The sequence below is a fragment of the Mobula hypostoma genome, chromosome 4 (assembly GCF_963921235.1).
Source record: "Mobula hypostoma chromosome 4, sMobHyp1.1, whole genome shotgun sequence".
In the NCBI taxonomy this organism is placed as follows: Eukaryota; Metazoa; Chordata; class Chondrichthyes; order Myliobatiformes; family Myliobatidae; genus Mobula; species Mobula hypostoma.
In genome coordinates this window covers 121,580,499-121,602,048 of record NC_086100.1, presented here as the reverse complement: position 1 = coordinate 121,602,048, position 21,550 = coordinate 121,580,499, and the positions used below count along the sequence as shown (strand labels likewise).

The 21,550-nt window shown below is 39.7% G+C and overlaps 1 protein-coding gene across 2 annotated transcripts in view; it reads left to right on the top strand.

Annotated features, from left to right (window-relative positions):
- The window catches only part of otud4 (OTU deubiquitinase 4), a 72,667-nt gene extending 51,365 nt beyond the window's left edge, over window positions 1-21,302 (top strand). Inside the window, exons 12-18 of one of the 2 annotated variants that reach the window (XM_063046436.1) lie at window positions 5,417-5,526; window positions 6,559-6,757; window positions 7,507-7,654; window positions 11,465-11,609; window positions 14,565-14,786; window positions 15,430-15,470; window positions 16,047-21,302. In XM_063046436.1, coding sequence (XP_062902506.1) covers window positions 5,417-5,526; window positions 6,559-6,757; window positions 7,507-7,654; window positions 11,465-11,609; window positions 14,565-14,786; window positions 15,430-15,470; window positions 16,047-17,600 — 2,419 coding nt within the window. In that variant the 3' untranslated portion in view covers window positions 17,601-21,302. Of the gene's footprint in view, window positions 1-5,416; window positions 5,527-6,558; window positions 6,758-7,506; window positions 7,655-11,464; window positions 11,610-14,519; window positions 14,787-15,429; window positions 15,471-16,046 lie in introns of both variants that reach the window. The other variant, XM_063046435.1, reaches the window with a different exon arrangement.
- Window positions 21,303-21,550: the final 248 nt, after the last annotated feature.

Genomic DNA, 21,550 nt, shown 5'->3' with positions numbered 1-21,550 from the left:
TCCTGGAGGGAAGAGGGACGAAAAGTGTGTTGGCTGGGTGGGTCGTGTCCTTAATTATCCCGGCAGCACTGCTCTAATAACAAGACTGATCATCCAGACATTTTTACTAAATTTTGTGAACTCTGTTTTAGTTTACAGAGGCAAATTTGAGAAAATATGTGCTGTTTATTTCTGTTCCTTTGAATCGGGATGGATAAGTTTTGTTGAACTATTATCTCTACTGAAATATTTATGAAGCAAAGGGAATGCTGAGGAGTTTGAATCTAAAATGTAGCCCTTGCTCCATGCAATTGAGAAACTGCGGCTGCTGGTTCTCATAGCTGGCCTTTGGTTTTATTAAAAACTACCTGCAGCAAGCAGTAAAATGATATCTGGATGGCATCCAATTTATTAGGTTTGTGCTATTTAACCCTTCTGTTTCTGAATGAATGAATGAATGATTGAATAAATTATAGCTGTTATTGGAGATATTGCTTTAAACTGAATTGAAACCAACAAGATTGAAACATGCCAGTGTCTGAGCATTCTACAGTATCACTTGTTAGAATCTCCTTGTGGCAGTTAAAGCTCTGTGTGCCTACTTCCACTGGGCATCGTCCCTCTTTGGGACTGTGTCAGTGTGGCCATTGATCTTTATCTGAAGTTGCTTCGCTCTTTATACTGAGAATATCATGCCTCTGAATTTTACCAATTCTTCCCCTTCCCTAGCAGACACCGAGGAAGCAGATTGTTTGGGTGTGGGGAGTGGACTGCTGAGTTGTTGGTGTGCTGGCAAATACGAGTGTAATACCAAGATTTGAAGTCACATAGTGTTGATGCGCATTGTGACTGCTTGACCTTCAGTTGAAGTGTAAAACACGTATGAATAACACATTGGTGTGAATTCTCGTTGGGGTGGATTGATTTACAGAGTTATAGTCCGGTGCATTTAATGACAATAGAAGGAAAGATTGTAGAATATAGAAATGAATGTGCAGTAAATGAAGTTCCATCCGTAACAAAGCCATGGGAAAAGGAAAGAATTTTAAGTGTGACACCTAGATTAACCTTCTATTTGCTAACAATTTAGAAATTGAATGGGAAGAGAGGAGAAATAAATTTAAATGAAATCTATGAAGGATGGGTTGATCTTTATGTATTATCATTATAAACAGACAAAACAGGTCATTAACCCTGGTTCCCACTGCGATTCAGCTCCATCTTCAAATTCCTTCCAGTGCTGTCTGTGACATATGAAAATAGTTTTTCAAATTTTCTGTTAATTGTTCAATTCAAAGTAGCTTCCGGAATCGTGTGGAAGAAAAAGCTTTGTCTGTTTGCACGTAATGTCTTCCTTTGTGTGTAACAGCTTGTTCTCATCGCAACTCTACTTTGCAGCAGTAGGACATGAATGTTTTGGCCTGCTGTGACCTGCTGTTCAAAGTTCCTGTCAGAATTCCTTCTGAAGTGAAGTGGTTAGTGCTCCATCTTGTGGGCATTTGGAGCAGTCACGAGAGGTTTTATTACAAGCGTGGCAGGGCTTAAACTGAATGTCACATTTCTCTGTACTTCTTATTCAGAAGCAACAATATTCTTTGATAGTCACCTTAATGTTTGTATCACCTATATTTATAGAACACTAAGCTACTTTATGTACGAATTGGAATCTGCATGCATATATTGTATTCTTATTGAGATACAGCGCAGAACAGGCCCTTCTTGGCTTAAAGCTGCGCTGCCCGGCAGACCCCTGATTTAATCCTAGCCAAATCATAGGACAGTTTACAATGACCAATTAAGCCATCAACTGGTACATCTTTGGACAGTGGGTCCAAACGTGGTCACAGGGCGAACGTACAAACTCCTTGCAGGCTGGAGAGGGAATTGAACCCAAGTTGCTGATATTGTGAAGTGTTGCACTAACCACTATGTCACCGTGCCGCCCCACTCACATTAACACGTTATATTTAACTAACAGGTTAATGTGAATGGCACACAAATGCATTTTGCTGAGACTCATAGGCTCAGATTAAATTCATGTCAGATCTATCTCCATAATGTGACTGAAAATTTTGATGACTAATTGATTATATTGAAAAAGGAGACTGTAGAAAAAATAAAAGGGGAGGAGGGGTGGCATTACTGGTCAGGGATACTATTACAGCTACAGAAAGGGTGGGTAATGTAGCAGGATCCTCTGTTGAGTCAGTATGGGTGGAAGTCAGGAACAGGAAGGGAGCAGTTACTCTATTGGGGGTATTCTATAGGCTCCCTGGTAGCAGCAGAGATACAGAGGAGCAGATTGGGAGGCAGATTTTGGAAAGGTGCAAAAATAACAGGGTTGTTATCATGGGTGACTTTAACTTCCCTAATATTGATTGGCACCTGATTAGTTCCAAGGCTTTAGATGGGGCAGAGTTTGTTAAATGTGTCCAGGACGGATTCCTGTCACAGTATGTGGACAGGCCGACTAGGGGGAATGCCATACTAGATCTAGTACTAGGTAATGAACCGGGTCAGGTCACAGATCTCTCAGTGGGTGAGCATCTGGGGGAAAGTGACCACTGCTCCCTGGCCTTTAGCATTATCATGGAAAAGGATAAAATCAGAGAGGACAGGAAAATTTTTAATTGGGGAAGGGCAAATTATGAGGCTATAAGGCTAGAACTTGCGGGTGTGAATTAGGATGATGTTTTTGCAGGGAAATGTACTATGGACATGTGGTCAATGTTTAGAGATCTATTGCAGGATGTTAGGGATAAATTTGTCCTGGTGAGGAAGATAAAGAATGGTAGGGTGAAGGAACCATGGGTGACAAGTGAGATGGAAAATCTAGTCGGGGGAAGAAGGCAGCATACATGAGGTTTAGGAAGCAAGGATCAGATGGGTCTATTGAGGAATATAGGGAGGCAAGAAAGGAGCTTAAGAAGGGGTTGAGAAGAGCAAGAAGGGGTTGAGAAGAGCAAGAAGGGGGCATGAGAAGGCCTTGGCGAGTAGGGTAAAGGAAAACCCCAAGGCATTCTTCAGTTATATGAAGAAAAACAGGATGACAGGAGTGAAGGTAGGACCGATTAGAGATAAAGGTGGGAAGATATGCATGGAGGCTGTGGAAGTGAGCAAGATCCTCAATGAATACTTCTCTTTGGTATTCACCAATGAGAGGGAACTTGATGATGGTGAGGACAATATGAGTGAGGTTGATGTTCTGGAGCATGTTGATATTAAAGGAGAGGAGGTGTTGGAGTTGTTAAAATACATTAAGATGGATAAGTCCCCGGGGCCTGAAGGAATATTCCCCAAGCTGCTCCACGAGGCGAGGGAAGAGATTGCTGAGCCTCTGGCTAGGATCTTTATGTCCTCGTTGTCCACGGGAATGGTACAGGAGGATTGGAGGGAGGCGAATGTTGTCCCCTTGTTCCAAAAAAGTAGTAGGGATAGTCCGGGTAATTATAGACCAGTGAGCCTTGCGTCTGTGGTGGGAAAGCTGTTGGAAGAGATTCTTAGAGATAGGATCTCTGGGCATTTAGAGAATCATGGTCTGATCAGGGACAGTCACCATGGCTTTGTGAAGGGCAGATCGTGTCTAACAAGCCTGATAGAGTTCTTTGAGGAGGTGACCAGGCATATAGATGAGAGTAGTGCAGTGGATGTGATCTATATGGATTTTAGTAAGGCATTTGACAAGGTTCCACACGGTAGGCTTATTCAGAAAGTCAGAAGGCTTGGGATCCAGGGAAATTTGGCCAGGTGGATTCAGAATTGGCTTGCCTGCAGAAGGCAGAGGGTCGTGGTGGAGGGAGTACATTCAGATTGGAGGATTGTGACTAGTGGTGTCCCACAAGGATCTGTTCTGAGACCTCTACTTTTCGTGATTTTTATTAACGACCTGGATGTGGGGGTAGAAGGGTGGGTTGGCAAGTTTGCAGATGATACAAAGGTTGGTGGTGTTGTAGATAGTGTAGAGGATTGTCAAAGATTGCAGAGAGACATTGATAGGATGCAGAAGTGGGCTGAGAAGTGGCAGATGGAGTTCAACCGGAGAAATGTGAGGTGGTACAGTTTGGAAGGACAAACTCCAAGGCAGAGTACAAAGTAAATGGCAGGATACTTGGTAGTGTGGAGGAGCAGAGGGATCTGGGGGTACATGTCCACAGACCCCTGGAAGTTGCCTCACAGGTGGATAGGGTACGTAAGAAAGCTTATGGGGTGTTAGCCTTCATAAGTCGAGGGATAGATTTTAACAGTCGTGATGTAATGATGCAGCTCTATAAAACTCTGGTTAGGCCACACTTGGAGTACTGTGTCCATTTCTGGTCGCCTCACTATAGGAAGGATGTGGAAGCATTGGAAAGGCTACAGAGGAGATTTACCAGGATGCTGCCTGGTTTAGAGAGTATGCATTATGATCAGAGATTAAGGGAGCTAGGGCTTTACTCTTTGGAGAGAAGGAGGATGAGAGGAGACATGATAGAGGTGTACAGGATAATAAGAGGAATAGATAGAGTGGATAGCCAGCGCCTCTTCCCCAGGGCACCACTGCTCAATACAAGAGGACATGGTTTTAAAGCAAGGGGTGGGAAGTTCAAGGGGGATATTAGGGGAAGGTTTTTTACTCAGAGAGTGGTTGGTGCGTGGAATTCACTCCCTGTGTCAGTGGCGGAAGCAAATACACTAGTGAAGTTTAAGAGACTACTAGACAGGTATTTGGAGGAATTTAAGGTGGGGGCTTGTATGACAGGCAGGGTTTGAGGGTCGGCACAACATTGTGGGCTGAAGGGCCTGTGCTGTACTGTTCTAGAACAAGTGGAGGTGCAACAAAAATATTTAACAAGGATAACATAAGCAGATTTGTTTACATGAACTTAGTGGTCACTTCATTAGTTACCTCCTATACCTAATAAAGTGGCCACTAAGCATATGCTCGTGTTCTTCTGCTGGTGTAGCCCATCCACTTCAAGTTTCAATGTGTTGTGCGTTCAGAGATGAGATGCTCTTCTGCACACCACTGTTGTAACATGGTTATTTGAGTTACTGTCAGCTTGAACCAGCCTGGCTATCCTCCTCTGACCTCTCTCATTAACAAGGCATTTTCACCGACAGAACGGCCGCTCACTGGATGTTTTTTGTTTTTTTCATACCGTGCTGTGTAAACTCTAGAGATTATTGAGCATGAAAATCCTGGGAGATCAGTTTCTGAGATACTTAAACCACCTGTCTGGCACTAACAACCATTCCATGGTCAAAGTCAGTGAGATCACATTTCTTCCCTGTTCTGATGTTTGGTTTGGTTTGAACAACAACTGATCTTGACCATGCCTGCATATATTTTATGCATGACATTTCTGCCACGATTGGCTGATTAGATATTTATGCATTAATGAGCAGGTGTACCTAATAAAGTGGCCACTGAGTGTACCTAAATATTTCTTACCTTCAGACATAGCACACCTCTTCAGAACCTTAGGCCACTAACACAAGCTTCTCAAAGGGGAACCTGGAGCAGAGTTCAAGGAAAAAGAACTAAGAAGGCATTGAATGTCAATTCTGGTAAGAAAACACTAGATATTAAATTGCCCTGGAAGAATAGATGTATGATTCAGAAGTTGGCAGTAAAACCTTACTTTTGTTGTAAATTATATTTAAGAGCTTGTTAAGTGTAGAGGATATTCTTTCCTGTAATATTCAAGTACAGGTCCTCATGGACGATAATGTTCAGAGGTGTTAACAGAAACTACAAGTGTACTATGAAGTGTTCATGTCATTTATTGATTTTACTGTACGTGCTCTGAGTCAGAAGAAACTAATTGTGATCGACTGTAAAAGTGGGCAAGGGAATGGTGATTGAACCAGTACAAAATACTTTGTTTTGAGAAAGTAAACCAGATCTGGATATACACAGGGTCCTGAGAAATGTTGCAGAACGGAGAGATGTTGGGGTTCAAACACATACTTCCCTGAAAGGGGTGAATCAGGTTGACATGTTCAGAGTAAATTTATTATCAAAGTACGTATCATAGTTCGTCAGCTGAAGTACTAGGTGTAGGAGTTAGGATTTCACATTATAGTAGTGCTGATCGTTGGCTAGGCTGCTCTTGGAGTATTGTGTGCAGTTCTGGCTGCAAGAGAGGATGCAAAAAAGGGATTCACAGATATGCTGCCTGGATTGAGAAAGTGAATTGTATGGGAGAGTGTGGATGGGTGGGATTATCTTTTGTAGGGCAAAGGAGTCTGAGTGGTGACCTTACAGTAGTTTGTAAAATTATAAGGGGTATACATAGGGTAAATTGTCAGACTTCTTTTCAGAAGTGTGAAGTCCAAAAGGTTTAAGGTGAGAAGGGGAAGATCTGAGAGGCAAGTTTTCTATGCAGAGGATGATGGTGTATGAAACATCCAGCATGAAGAGGTGATAGAGGTAGGTACAATTACAATGTTTATAAGGCATTTGGACAGATATATGGATAGGAGAAGTTTAAAAGTATATGGACTAAAAGCAGACAAATGGGATGTGCATAAATGGACATCTTGATCACTGTGGATGTTGGGCCAAGGAATCTAATAATTAAGAACATATATTTACAGAAGTTGACTTCAGGGGACTGAAGAATTTGAGCAGTTCTGTAAGTAAGCCAAACCGCTTGCAGTCAAACTTACCGCCACGTCTACATCAAGCAAAGGTAGCCAGACAGCAGAGCTCTACGCTGCACAGCTCAGGTCAACAACCCAAAGTGTCACCAGCAGAGTATGTGGGGCGACTGGAGGACTTCCCGGAACTCTCCAAGTAAGTGATGCAACATCGTTTATACGTCGAGCCGTGTCTTTTAGTGACAGTTAAGATGATATAATGTGCTAGGAAGAACTCATTAACTAAATCTTGGAATGAGCAGTAAGCTTTTCATAGATTCTTGTATCTTGGAAATACTACAACTTGTGTGTGGAATTTTTCATATTTCTGAATCTTTGAAACTGAATGGAAGAATATTTCAATAGCTTTTGTTCACTCTTTTCTGCAAGTACTGTGTGGACTGAGCGTATCTGTGGGCCTCCTGTGGCTGTTCCCAGCTTTGGGTTTATGGACTCAGTTTTGATCTGAATGCTGATGCTTGCTTTATTGTGTATGATTTGATTTATTTTTTTCTCTTTGCATTGGCTGTTGGTCTTTTCTTTTAAATTAGATTGTTTTGGGTTTCTTGTTTTGTGGCTGCCTGTTAAGCAGGCAAATCTCAAGGTTGTATAATGTATACATACTTTGGTAACAAAATGAACCTTGAACTTCGAAATCAAAGGATAAACCAGGCAGCAGCAGCACTAATTTATTGAACTTCCTCTGGAAGATTACTGTCTGTCTTTGAGTGAAGCTAATTTAAGTAGAGAATTTGTTGGCGTATCTGTCAGAGATAGAACACATCATGCTTGTCCTTTCATACAGTTTATTGTGATGTTTGTTGTAAACCTATCACTGTGATGTGAAAAAGAATGTGTGTTTTACATGATCTTTGAGATCTTGCTTCATTGCAATCTCACTTGTAGAAAGAATATTCGAAGTCTAGAATCTGATCAGAGGAATGCAGAATGTACCGGCACTAATCCTTCAGTGAAGGCTGAACCAGGGATGAATGAAGCTAAAATATCAACTAATATTCACCTGCGAGTTGAGAAATCTCTGCCTGCTTTTGATGTGAGTATGATGCAAAATTTTTTGTTATGATTTCATGGAATCTTCTGTATGCAGAAGCAGCAGGTCAAATGGAAACACTGAGCTTCCAAGCTTGTGGAGAAACCATTTTAAGATGTTTGACATTCAGGAAAGAATTGTGGTTCTAGGTTAGCTGTGTTGGTTCTCTGCTTAATTTCTGATCCTTGGGGGTTCTTCCAGGAGTCAAAAATGGTGAGCCGCCTTAATTCCTAGATATCAGTTTATTTTAAAGTACGTACAAACATACAAGTACAAAGCAAACTAAATAAAGAGCTGAGAAATGATGCCAAGCGGGGAATTAATGCTAAGGGGTAAGACAAAGGAATTTTTAAAAAACTATCGCATTTATGGGTAAGAAATTCCTTAGACAGGATTAAATTAGTTAATAGTCTATATAATTGAAACAATTACATCACGTGGGTAACGTGCTAATACTTAGCCAATGAAAAATGAGAAAGGTGACAAACCGTTAGTTTAGCTACTGTACCGCTTTCTACCAGTGTGTGAAAAATACGTGTTTAAAAAGTACAAATCTTATAAAAAGTATTATTTAAAAAAAACTGGTTTCCAACAGCTGCTAGTAGTGAAGGTGGCGCACCACCACTTGAAAGTTATTGGAGGTAGAGATGAAATGCTGATCTTGTGAGCAGTGCTCACATCTTCAGAAAGAATTTAAAATTAAGCAATTTGCATTGATTAAGATGGATAAATATACAATGTATTAACAAAACTGCTGAAAAAATAAATGTACTTCAATTTAATGGTATTAGTAAACCAAATGCTGTACTGTTAAATCAGTATTTACTTACAGTGAAAACGGTACCTTGTTAGAGAGATGGGGTATGGCATTGAATGGGATAGGTCGAGTGCATTATATCAGCAACAAAGGATAAATAAATCACTAATTAATGATTATTAATTATTAAAAATGGAAAATATGAGTGATTCTGCCGCAATTGCATGGATTGTGAACTTTGTAACGAAATGCTGTGGGTTTAGATATTGCTGCCCTATGCAGAGCTGGGATGCAGAAGGCTGGCCTTGCTGGTCTTCTGAACCCTGAGGTCGGTGGCAGTATCTAAACTACAACTGCGCTACAGGCGGCTTAGTGAATAGGTCCTGCTTGGAAATGCTCCTGGTTTCACTTGTGGTTGGAGGTGGGGCTTCTTTGTCTTTTGTCGCGTTGTTACAGAATTTTGAAGCTTTTGGATGTTTTTGATATTCACAGATATTTACTGCAATACTAATAGCTTCCAAATAATAAAAATAGCTATTTATTCAGAAATAATGAAAGAAATTCTAAACTGAAGCAAAACAATGTTTAGAACATAGAACAGTACAGCACAGTACAGTACAGGCACTTCGGCCCACAATGTTGTGCTGACCCTTAAACCCTGCCTCCCATATAAGCCCCCACCTTAAATTCCTCCAAATACCTGTCTAGTAGTCTCTTAAATTTCACTAGTTTATCTGCCTCCACCACTGACTCAGGCAGTGTATTCCATGCACCAACCACTCTCTGAGTAAAAAACCTTCCCCTAATATCCCCCTTGAACTTCCCACCCCTTACCTTAAAGCCATATCCCCTTGTATTGAGCAGTGGTGCCCTGGGGAAGAGGCGCTGGCTGTCCACTCTATCTATTCCTCTTATTATCCTGTACACCTCTATCATGTCTCCTCTCATCCTCCTTCTCTCCAAAGAGTAAAGCCCTAGCTCCCTTAATCTCTGATCATAATGCATACTCTCTAAACCAGGCAGCATCCTGGTAAATCTCCTCTCTACCCTTTCCAATGCTTCCACATCCTTCCTATAGTGAGGTGACCAGAACTGGACACAGTACTCCAAGGCAGCATCTCCAGGAAGAGGTACAGTCGACGTTTCAGGCCGAGATCGTGACCCCACTAAGGAGCACCAGGCCATTGTCTCCCACACCATCACTGACTTTATCCGCTCAGGGGATCTCCCATCCACTGCTACCAACCTTATAGTTCCCACACCTCGCACTTCCTGTTTCTATCTCCTACCCGAGATCCACAAACCTGCCCGTCCAGGCAGACCCATTATCTCAGCTTGCTCCTGCCCCACCGAACTTGTTTCTGCACACCTCGACACGGTTTTATCCCCCCTTGTTCAATCCCTGCCTACCTATGTTCGTGTCTCATCCTGAAACATCGACTGTACCTCTTCCTAGAGATGCTGCCTGGCCTGCTGCGTTCACCAGCAACTTTGATGTGTGTTGCTTGAATTTCCAGCATCTGCAGAATTCCTCGTGTTTACAGTACTCCAAGTATGGCCTAACCAGAGTTTTATAGAGCTGCATCATTACCCCACGACTCTTAAACTCTATTCCTTGACTTATGAAAGCTAACACTCCATAAGCTTTCTTAACTACCCTACCTACCTATGAGGCAACTTTCAGGGATCTGTGGACATGTACCCCCAGATCCCTCTGCTCCTCCACACTACCAAGTATCCTGCCATTTACTTTGTACTCTGCCGTGGAGTTTGTCCTTCTAAAGTGTACCACCTCACACTTCTCCAGGTTGAACTCCATCTGCCACTTCTCAGCCCACTTCTGCATCCTATCAATGTCTCTCTGCAATCTTCGACAATCATCTACACTATCCACAACAACCACCAACCTTTGTGTCATCTGTAAACTTGCCAAACCGCCCTTCTACCTCCTCATTCAGGTCGTTAGTAAAAATCACTGGAAGTAGAGGTCCCAGAACCGATCCTTATAGGACGCCACTAGTCAAAATCCTCCAATCCGAATGTACTCCCTCCACCATGACCCTCTGCTTTCTGCAGGCAATCCAATTCTGAATCCACCTGGCCAAACTTCCCTGGATCCCATGCCTTCTGACTTCTGAATAAGCCTACCATGTGGAACCTTGTCAAATGCCTTACTATAATCCATGTAGATCATATCCATTGCACTACCCTCATCTAAATGCCTGGTCACCACCTCAGAGAACTCTATCAGGCTTGTTAGACATGATTTGCCCTTCACAAAACCATGCTGACTGTCCCTGATCAGACCATGATTCTCTAAGTGCCCAGAGATCCTATCTCTAAGAATCTTTTCCAACAGCTTTCCCACCACAGACGTAAGGCTCACTGGTCTATAATTACCCGGACTATCCCTACTACCTTTTCTGAACAAAGGGACAACATTCGCCTCCCTCCAATCCTCCGGTACCATTCCCGTGGACAACGAGGACATAAAGATCCTAGCCAGAGGCTCAGCAATCTCTTCCCTCGCCTCGTGGATCAGCCTGGGGAATATTCCATCAGGCCCCGGGGACTTATCCATCCTAATGTATTTTAACAACTCCAACACCTCCTCTCCCTTAATATTAACATGCTCCAGAAAATCAACCTCACTCATATTGTGTAAGTGTCTTCCCCTGTTAATCTGTGAGAATAGAATCTCCATTGAAATTAGTGGGGTTTCAGAACAAATACCAGGTCATTGTGTGAATCAGAATAGTGATTCCATCAGTGACTTGTTGGGTTCCATGATGAATACTGCAATGGAGTGTAGTAACAGGTTGCAACCCCCCAGAACTGCCAGGAAGTTCTGGACTTGCACAATGTGAACATACTTTGAAGACTTGTTTTGGTTTGGCTGAATCCCATCTGTGACCTGGTGGTTCGTACCTTCCTGATGTTTCACCCACATTGCAGTCATTCATGAGGTGTTCAAGGTTCATTGATGTTGTAGATCTTGGGGAGTAAAATTGCATAGATTTTTCAGAAATATTATTAAAAAAATTTTTGTCCTGAAGATCATTCCGGAGAAGGCTCCTCACACCAAAGCGGAAAAGGTAGACCCCAATCTTCAATTGGATCAGCAAACACCATATTCTTCTGCCTCAGCACCAGTAGCGACTCCATCTGAAGTTCCAACATGTTCGCCAAGTCAATCAGCTGGTAATATGTTAAAGCATATTTACAATCCTTAACTGGCTAGAGATATGTTAATACATTTCACAAATTGTGAAATGAACAGATTTTCCAACGAAAGTTCAAAGGCTGGGAGAGCAATTCAGATTTCACTTTACTAACTGAGAATGTTAGAAAACCATCCAAATTTAGAAATTTAATCTCTTTTAATCTTGAGTTATACGCGGAAGTATAATTATATAGGTTGCAGCAGGGTTCCATTCCAGGGAACTGCTCATGACCTGTAATCCAGAAATGAACAAAAACTGTGTGTGGGTGATAATTGTAGAAACAGCTGTGATGGAGAGAGTGCAGGCACAGAGAGAGTGGCTGCCAGCCAGCCTCGCTGGTTCAGTGAGTGAGCAAGCGAGGGGAGTCTGCTCGGCAGTCCAACTCTGCTTGGCTTGGCTTGGCTTGGCACAGCTCCTGATTGTTGCAGATCGGGAGAAGGAGAGGGCAGGGAGAGAAAGCATGTGGAAATGCCCCGTCACTGCGGTGGAAGCAGCTGGCGAATCCATTCACATCCAAGCAGTTGGTCTCCCAAGCACTTGCTCATATGCACAGAGAGTCCATAAGTTGCAGTGTAATCTGGGGAGGGCCTGGATAGTAAATACTCTATATCAATATATATTTCATAAGAGGATCTATTATTTGCTTTTGAGCTATTTTAGATCTGTTTTGTGGGTTGGAGTGCTCAGATGTACTGTATTGCCAAAATTGGAACATTCTCAATGTATTGAGTTTAAATGACTTAAGTAACGCATATATAACAAATTCAAAAATAGTCAGTGATATGATTTTAATAACAAAGTACAGTGGATTCCAGTTAACTGGGACACATTAGGACCAGTACATTTTGGTCCAATTAAGTGATTGCCCCAATTAGCCAAAGTTTCGTGAAAATGGTGAAAAAGATATTAAATAAAAGAGATAAATGATTGTTTAATTGGTAACAAATTATATTTTAATTAAATACAGAACATTACCAAGACCAATGCAGTACTATAAAATTGTATATTAATTTTCATTAGTTATTGCTAGAGAAATTCATCCAGTGTGTGCTGCCGTGTTCTTTTGATTGGCCTTAAATGAATAAAATCAGCACAGACACCTAGTGCAAATGTCTCTCTAGAATGCCTGCATTCTCCAAATCTTCATTTTCATGAAAATATTTGAGATGGTTGTTGATACCTTCAAATTGGTCGTAGTTCCTAACTCACTGAATTAGTGAAATCATTTCATTTCCACTCCCGGCTGTTTCTGGCCTGTGGTGAGCAAAACAGTTCTGAATTGTCTCATTGCTTATTTCTCGCCAATTGTCAGTGACAAAATCACTGCTTTTTGAACACACACATACGTAATTGAGGCTAGTTAAAAACTGTTTGCTCTAAGCATAGTGTAGTGTCTTAACAGCCATAGAAGTACCTGTGAGTGATGCTAGTTAGAAACTGTTTGGCAACAATCTCTTGTCCCAATTAAATGGCATAGTGTCCCAAATAAACAAAGGGAATCCCTGCTATTTTCTCGATTAGTTTTTGTTCTTTAAGAGTGTCCCAAGTAAGTGGTTGTCCCAATTAATCAATGGCCTAATTAACAAGATTCCACTGTATTTGTTATTTTCTTGTAGCAAAGTGCAATTTTTCTCTAATTTTTAAAGCTTGGTTCTGGAGTATATGTTTGGTTAACCTCGTTGAGTCAAATAATTAGCTAATTACTCAATTCCTGTCATTATGTTGGAATGCTGCAAGGATCAATTCTTGGCCCATTGTTGTTCTCATTCTATATGCTCCTATTAGGTCAGATTACTTCAAAACACAAGTGAATTACCATAGCTACACAGATGACACACAACTGTATTTGTCAATTATGCCAGGTGACTCTGAGGCTCTAAGCTCTCTGGTCCGGTGTCTTACTCATATTACAGAATGGATGAGTTCAAATTTCCTTAAATTAAGGGGAAAAAAAACAGAAATTTTGGTAGCAATAATAAAAAGTGTGAATCTTAGAATTAACCTTGATCATCTAGCTTTACAAATCAGTCAGAAGGAAAGAATTCACTGACTCAGCTAAATTTCAAATCACACATTAATCATAATACTAAAGACTGTATTCTTGCATTTAAGTAACATTGTAAGTGTTATATTTCTTATAACATCTCAACATGTAAAAAATTGAAACAGCTTTGTTAGCCAATTAGATCACTAACGCACTCTTTTCAGGACTGCTAAGAAAGCTATAAAATGACTGCAGTTTGTTCAAAATACGGCAGCAAGAATCTTAACCAAAAATTGAAAATTTGAGCACATTTCACTGGTTTTTAGTATCATTACGCTGGTTATCTGCGTCCTTTGGGATAAACTTTAAAATGCTCTTAGTTATGTACAAGGCTCTGAATAATCAAGCTCTCCCATATATTTTTGAGTGTCTATCCTCATAGCCTAATCATAATGTTAGAACTGCAAATACTGATTTGCTTAATGTTCCTAGAGCCAAGCATATAAGAACTGGTGATGCAGCCTTTTGCTCTTATGCCCAAAATTCTGAAGTTATCTACTGACTGAGGTACACCTGGCTAGTTCTGGGGAATGTTTCAAAACACTTCTGAAAACCTATCTTTTTAAATTTGGCCTACTTAATGTCTATTAATGATTATATAATTTGGTATATTCAATTTATTTTATTCTGTAGAATGTCTGTCTTGTATTTTTATGACTATATTGGTTATCTTTACAATTGCACTTTAAGTCTGCATCTTAATGTATGAAAGGTGCTATATACATAAAGTTATTATTTGGAACTATGTTTCTGAATTCTGTGATGGATCACAGCCGCTCTGATTTGACTAACATTTTCAAAATTTTAAATAATAAAATGAAAATAGTTTCTATTATTTGACAGAAAATTCATCACAGACAGTCATTCCATCTACAACTTCATCCGCAGTGACTCCCAGTCCAGCTGTATCGCAGGCTCCAATGAACTCAGTCCAGATGAAGGCACTTAATTCCCCTTTCCTTGGACCTAATCTGTCACGGATGCCGACAGCTCAGATTCCAGGCACTTTTGATGTATTATACCCTGGATTTGCTGTGAATGAAAGGGGCGAGTACCTCACTAATGCACCTGTGTATTCGTATAACAAGAGTGGGGCAGACCTTCCGGATGGTAAATGCTGTGTTTTTTTTTTGATATACAGTATCAGATATTTTTAACTTGCAAAATTATTGTGAATTCTTTTCCAGCATATGTCAAGTAATGGCCAAGAGTTTCAAAAGAAAAAAAAATTGCAATTAAAAGTAAAAATAGAGTGGATGTTTGAAATGCACATTTAGCCAGTCAGTGTTTGAATGGAAGAGTTTTCATAATCACATACAACTGGAAATCAACAATAAGTTGTGCAGTTAGCAAGTGCCAGGATACAGTTCTTGTTTGCATACTTAGAAATGGTCTGATGAAGGTTCTCTTGTATGATTTAAAGAATGAAAGTGAGATTTAGTGGAAATGGGCCTCTTTGGAGCTTAGAACACAGGATCAGTGGGCGTAAGCATAAACCATTTTGTATATTATAACCATTCCGTAAGATCGGTGCAGATCACTGACTGCCACTCTGTTTTCCTGCTGCTCCTTGCATCTACTGATTGTTTTTTTGATTTTGCTTTTGAACATGTATAATATAAAAGCATTCAAAGGACTCCAGAGTGGTGCTTTAATAAATTTAAAAAACATTAGAACATTTAATAAAATGTGCACAAATTTGATGATCATTTCCATTTCATGAAAAAGTAATTTTTTTTCATTCTTCAAATAGATAAAAGCATTCTACGCTTTTTCTACAACCTTGGTGTTAAGGTAAGCCAGCTTATTGTGACTTTACTGTCATTCATAGTAGGAAATTATTAGCCATAGGAGGCATGTTGGCTTTACTGCCTTGGCTTTGTGGACTAACCTTAATTCCTGAATATTTAGGTTTTGTTCAATAAGTTGTTTTACACTTTGTGATCATTGTAGTCCTCTGTAGTATAATCGCTTTTGCATGAAAGGAAACTATCACTGCTACTTTAATGGTTCACCTCTTTAGCATGACATTTAACTGTGGTACTAATTTTAATGCACTGCTCATAAATGGCTATTCCTGTGTGTGCCTGGCCAGTAAGAGTAGGAAGCTATTCATACATTGTACTGCAAATCTGCTGCTGTCTATTGTCTATACCCTAGTAAATTTAATTGGAAATTTAATTGGATAGTAATGAGCAGGAGGACCTTGGATAACTACTTCCTTGTATGCCTTGGGGAAAGAGGGAATCATTAGTTTCTCACCAAGGAATGTTAGTTTCATGCTGATAGCTTGCAGGATGGAAGTTGCTGTGGAAGAAGTCAATCATGTTGGTGATCACACTTTTTCACATCAACCATTTTCTTTTCTAGGCTTACAGTTTTCCATGGTGGCCACCATTTTCGTATCTTTATCCACTGAATCAGGCTTATTTGAAACATTGTGGAATGTACGCTGGGTGTCCTCCTCCGATATTCCATGCAAGCCCTCAGTTCCAGGCGATGGCTGGGCAGATGCGGAATGAGGATGCTGGAGCCCCGTTGCCCATGTCAAATACTCAAGAAAATCGGTCAGATGTCAGTGATGACACTGGCCATTCAGTATCTCCACAAGCAGCTGCCACACATCTGCCTCATGAAAGCAAATCTGTCCCAGTCTCATCAAACCTTTTACAAGCCCCACAAAATTTTCATCCTCTTTTCCCATGCCATTTTCCTAATTTGATATTGGATGGAACACAGCCTTCTGGATGGGCTGCACCTCCACCCCAGAATTTAATTCCTCAGACTGCACACATGCACCCTTTCAATTTTCATCCTATGTACATGAATGTACAAGGACATGCATATCCATTACAAGTAAGTGGTGGGACCTCAGTATGTCCAACTGAGCAGAAGGTTGGTGCACCACATCAATGTGCACAGATTTCTGACAGCACTGAAAGTCTCAACTTGGATGAATTGGAAAAAGAGCCACTAGAAATCAGCCATGCAGGGAAGGGTAGGCTTTCTCAGGTTCAGTCTGAGTTTTTGAAAGATCCTCAGCTACTTCCAGAAACTGTTGATAATATCAGAGACTTGCATCCCTCAAGTGATAAGCAGCAGTCAGCTCCTCGTCCCCATGAAGAATATGTAAAGCAACACCCAGTCCTTAAAAGAGAAATACAGCTAGAGAAAGCAAGCATAATTTCTACTACTGGGCTTTCTAGTGTTGATCCAAAGAATATCGAGTCACAGAATCTTGCAAGTAATTCGGAGAGTCTGCACACAGAGGCAATATCCAAAGGTGATTTAGCTCCTCAAAGCATTGATAAATCAAAAGTTGATAGTGTAGAGCAGCAGTCTGTAGCAGTCACCTCCAGGAATCGGAATTCTAGGAATAATTATAAGATGCCTGGCACCTTGTGCTATAAACCTGGGCATTTTCACAAACGGACTTCAAGAGACACGAGTGACTACACAAAAGATGATAGTCCCTCAGAAAGGAATGTACTTCGATGTAATCCACACATCCATACGCAGGAAGAAAGGGAAATGAGTAGGAAAGATAAACAAGGCAAGCCATGGCCATCAAGAGACACAAACTACTTGTATGATAACGACATTGACAGGACCAGTGAAGTAGCCACAAAGGCAGATCGAAAACCACCTACTAGAGACAGAATTGTACAGAGATCTGAAATGAATGTAGGTCTTGGTGGGCTTGAAAATTTTCAGATAAAAGTTGAAAACCAAAGGTACCATATGAGTGAGAATAGACTTTGTGAAAGAACTTCAGCCAATAGGAGGGATGGTGATGGAAGACAGTTTCAAAATCCAACAGCTGTGGAAGACACCAGTGGTGTACCATATGAACGGAAGCGCAATAGTTTTAGAAAACAGAGATATAAAGAGAGTGGGAAGTCTAATAGTTACATAAGAAAATGATAATACTTTCTATAATTATTAATTTAATACTGGCATAACTAGAAAGATTTTTGAAAGGAGTTAGAGTTTTCTTTTTGAACAGCATTAGGTCCAGCACAGACATTGTGGGCCAGAGAGCCTATTCATGTGCTTTACTGTGCTGGGATCTAAATGCCTTCATTACAGGTTGAGACCAATTTCCTGTTGTGCTGTGTGACTTCTGAAATCATTTGCCATTTTAGTCCCACATCCCAGCTTTTACTCTGCAAATCAGTCTTGAGCTGAATTGTTGTTTGAAAAGTATATGTAATGTGCTTTCATTACGTTCAGTTGTTACTCATCTTAACCTTTAGTTTGATTTTTTAAAAAACCCTTGTTCCTTTTGTCACAATATAAATCGGTATCCTCTTGTTACTGATCAGTTTCCTGCAGAAATTGCTTCCTTCCACCTCCACTAAAAAGCTTTGAAATTTTGTAGATTTCCTTTATTGAAAACAAATATTCCACAAGGATTTGTACTGAGGGACTTGATGATTATATATAAATAAATTACCAGATGGTTGGTGGTAAGTTTATAATACTGAAAGTTGAAGGCATATTACAGTTACAAAGCGTTAAATTACAAAGATCATGTGGCAGATGTATTTCAACTCAAGAGAAAGGTAATCTGTATTGTCTGAGAAATAGATCGATTTTGGGAATGTTTAGCTTTTCTAACAATAGGTCTGGAATATAAACAATTTTATCACAGTTGTATGTTTTTGGCTATATAACGTCAGAGTTATTTTGTGGAATTCTAGGTGTTAGGTGTCAGGTCTCTAGCACAAGTTCACCAGTAAATTAAGGGGTTCAAGGTTTTGGACTAAGAAATTAGATTAACTATTGTATTTGCTGGCATATACTTTAGATAATTTGATAATTATAAAGTATTGATAGATTGGATGTTGGTCAAAGTGTTGAAAGTCAGACAGCAGAACATCTAGGATGTACAGAGTAAAGACTACAAGGAGTGATCAGTGTGAAACTATTTCCCACAAAAAAAGCAGTAGATGCAAATGCAGTTAGTACTTAATGATGAGCTGAGTTTCCCCTCAACAAAGGACATTGTGTTTTCTACAATTCATGTTCCTTGTTTCCTAACCCTCTCTGCTCTCAAAGAATATTTCCAGTTCCTTCAATATCACTTCATAGCTGCGAACACTCAATATGGGTATTATTCCTCTTAAACAAATCTCCTGCGTTGTGCTGACATCTTTCTTAGCACTGCTGTTGAGGCCTAATCTAGTGATACAAAATGTTTAGCATGCTTTGTTTCCGTGTTCCTGTTTACAGAACCAACAATTTTATTTTTTTGAATGGTTTGAAATCACTGATAACCAAGATGAGGCCCTTGTTGCAAGTGTCTAGAGAGGTACTTGCAGTGGCCACTGAGTGTGTTTGTGGTCTTCTGCTGCTGTCGCCCATTCACTTCAAAACTTGATGTGTTGTGTGTTCAGAGGTGCTGTTCTGCACACCACTGTTGTAACATGTGTTTATTTGAGTTATGGGCACCTTCCTGTCAGTTTGAACCAGGCTAGCTGTTCTCCAACCTCTCCATTAATAAGGCAATTTCGCCTGCAGAACTGCTACTTGCGTCTTTCGTTTTTCACACCATTCTCTGTAATTTCTAGAGACGTGTGTTAGAATCCCAGGAAATCAGCAGCTTCTGAGATACTCAAACCACCCCATCTGAAATGAACAATCATTTATTTCACAGTCAAACCGACTTGGATGAAATTTGTTTCCCATTCTGAGGTTTGGTCTGAACAACCACTGAATCCCTTGACCAAATCTGCATGCTTTTATGCATTGAGTAATTGGCTGGTTAGATATTTGAATTAATGAGCAGGTGCATGTGGTAAAATTGACCACTAAGTGTAAATGGTTGAAGTAGAATTGAAATTAGTCAACTTGGGGAGTATTTCATTGTTTAAAGCATATCAAAAATGCTCAGTCATGCTGATAATTCTTTTACCTCATTCTCATGATAATGATTCTACCTTACTTTAAGATTTATTTTGTTTTCTGCAGCTGCCAAGAATATGAATGAACTTTTTTTAGACTAGAAATATTTCCTTTAATGTTAAAGGGCAGTGTTATTTTGTTTAGATTGCAAAATGCAGTAATTCCTAGTAATATAGAGGCACAAGGAAGGGAGGAATTCATATTCAAGATAACAAATTGAATAGATGTTACCTAATTGCCTCTTTCAAAGTTTTAAGTATAACACAATTTTTCAGATAGTCTCTTTATACTACATGATTGTAGTTTTAGCAGAATTTTGTTGACACCTGTTCACTGTAACTGCAACAGTGATTGCTTTGGTACAGTTTTACCATTTGGTTTTTTAGCATTTCACTCCTACATTCCTTTACAAAAATGTGAATCTTTGGAAATGCTGGGGAGATATTATTTTCCTTCTTGGTGGAGGTTCAAAGGACACCTGCAACACCACTTACTGTCTTTGAGTACTGCCTTGTGCCTTTTCATTAGGATGCCAATATCTACCTCAGAACTGCTTGATGTTGCTTATGATTATCATTACTCACAAACACTATGGTATTCCATTCGTATCTGAATATGACCTCCCAGGCTGAAAAATTTAAGTACATTTTTATATACAAAATGTAAATTACTAGTGGTAGCTGTAGTCCAATTAGAAAGACAAAAATGACATTAAATGTGTATTAAATTTTTAAGAAAATAGGCATATGTTCCTTTTAAATGTGGCATGTCTTAGTCTCTGTATCAAGATTGTAAGCATTTAGGTAGTAAGTCATTTGTTGTGAAATGTCCTCTGGCATTTTTAAAACCATAGATTTAAAATTTCAAAGTATCTATGTATTTTTATTATTGGCCTTCAAATGTCCCACCACTGATGAACTGACCATTGGTTCAGCCAGCCTCATGGTTTGGCCCAACATATCCTTGCTATCCAGCCCCATGATCTCAAAATTATAACCAAAATGTTAGCAGCACAATAAAATCATCTGAACAATTGCATCTGGATTTTTGGAGAAGACTTCTCAGCTGTGGCAGACCCTTGTGCTGCTTCATCCTATACAGTTACGCCCAATTTGTATGTATTCGATTTTCATGTTTTAATTAACTGTACCCTAAGAGCCTGACTAAAAATTTCCTTTTGTATTTTTAATTAGTCTATAACTGTAGAAGGACACTACAGTAAACATTCTATTTTAATAAAAGATGACAATATTAACTTTGCAGGGATTATATTGCACTTGTGCTACTTAAATGTGGTTATGAAAATATTTGTAATGCATTGATGAGAAACTTACTTATGGACACAACAGCATAGACTTGTGGACAGACAATATTAATGATTTATTTCAATTTGATGAACATTTGTAAACAAAAATGCTGACAAACTTGTAATAGATGTAAATTGATCCATGTGTTTGTTGGATTGTTTTTCATTTTGAAATGTGGTGTTAGCTGCATTCTGCTAAAACATATTGCAGGTTTTACCATGCAAACAGGAATGTAATATAATCCAGACTGGACTTTTTAGTTTGCAAATTTCATTGAGCCATATTTTTGATGGGCATTTCCTATTGATTATGGAAATCTGCCTCATTTTGTATTCCAAGATGGTTGAATTTGTAAAGAGTGTCTTGCATTAATAAAATAACTGTCTTGCATTGCAATACTTCTCTTAATTTTATAAGACAATAAAATGAAAGGGAGAAAGAACATTGCACAATTAAACATAGACTCACTTACCCTACTGCCTGCCTATTGGCATGATTTGGGAAATACAGGCTATTTCCACAGGAAAAATATCTGACTTGTGGATACACAAACAAATTCAAAACTAATATAGGCAACACACATCAAAGTTGCTGGTGAGCGCAGCAGGCCAGGCAGCATCTCTAGGAAGAGGTACGGTGGACATTTCAGGCCGAGACCCT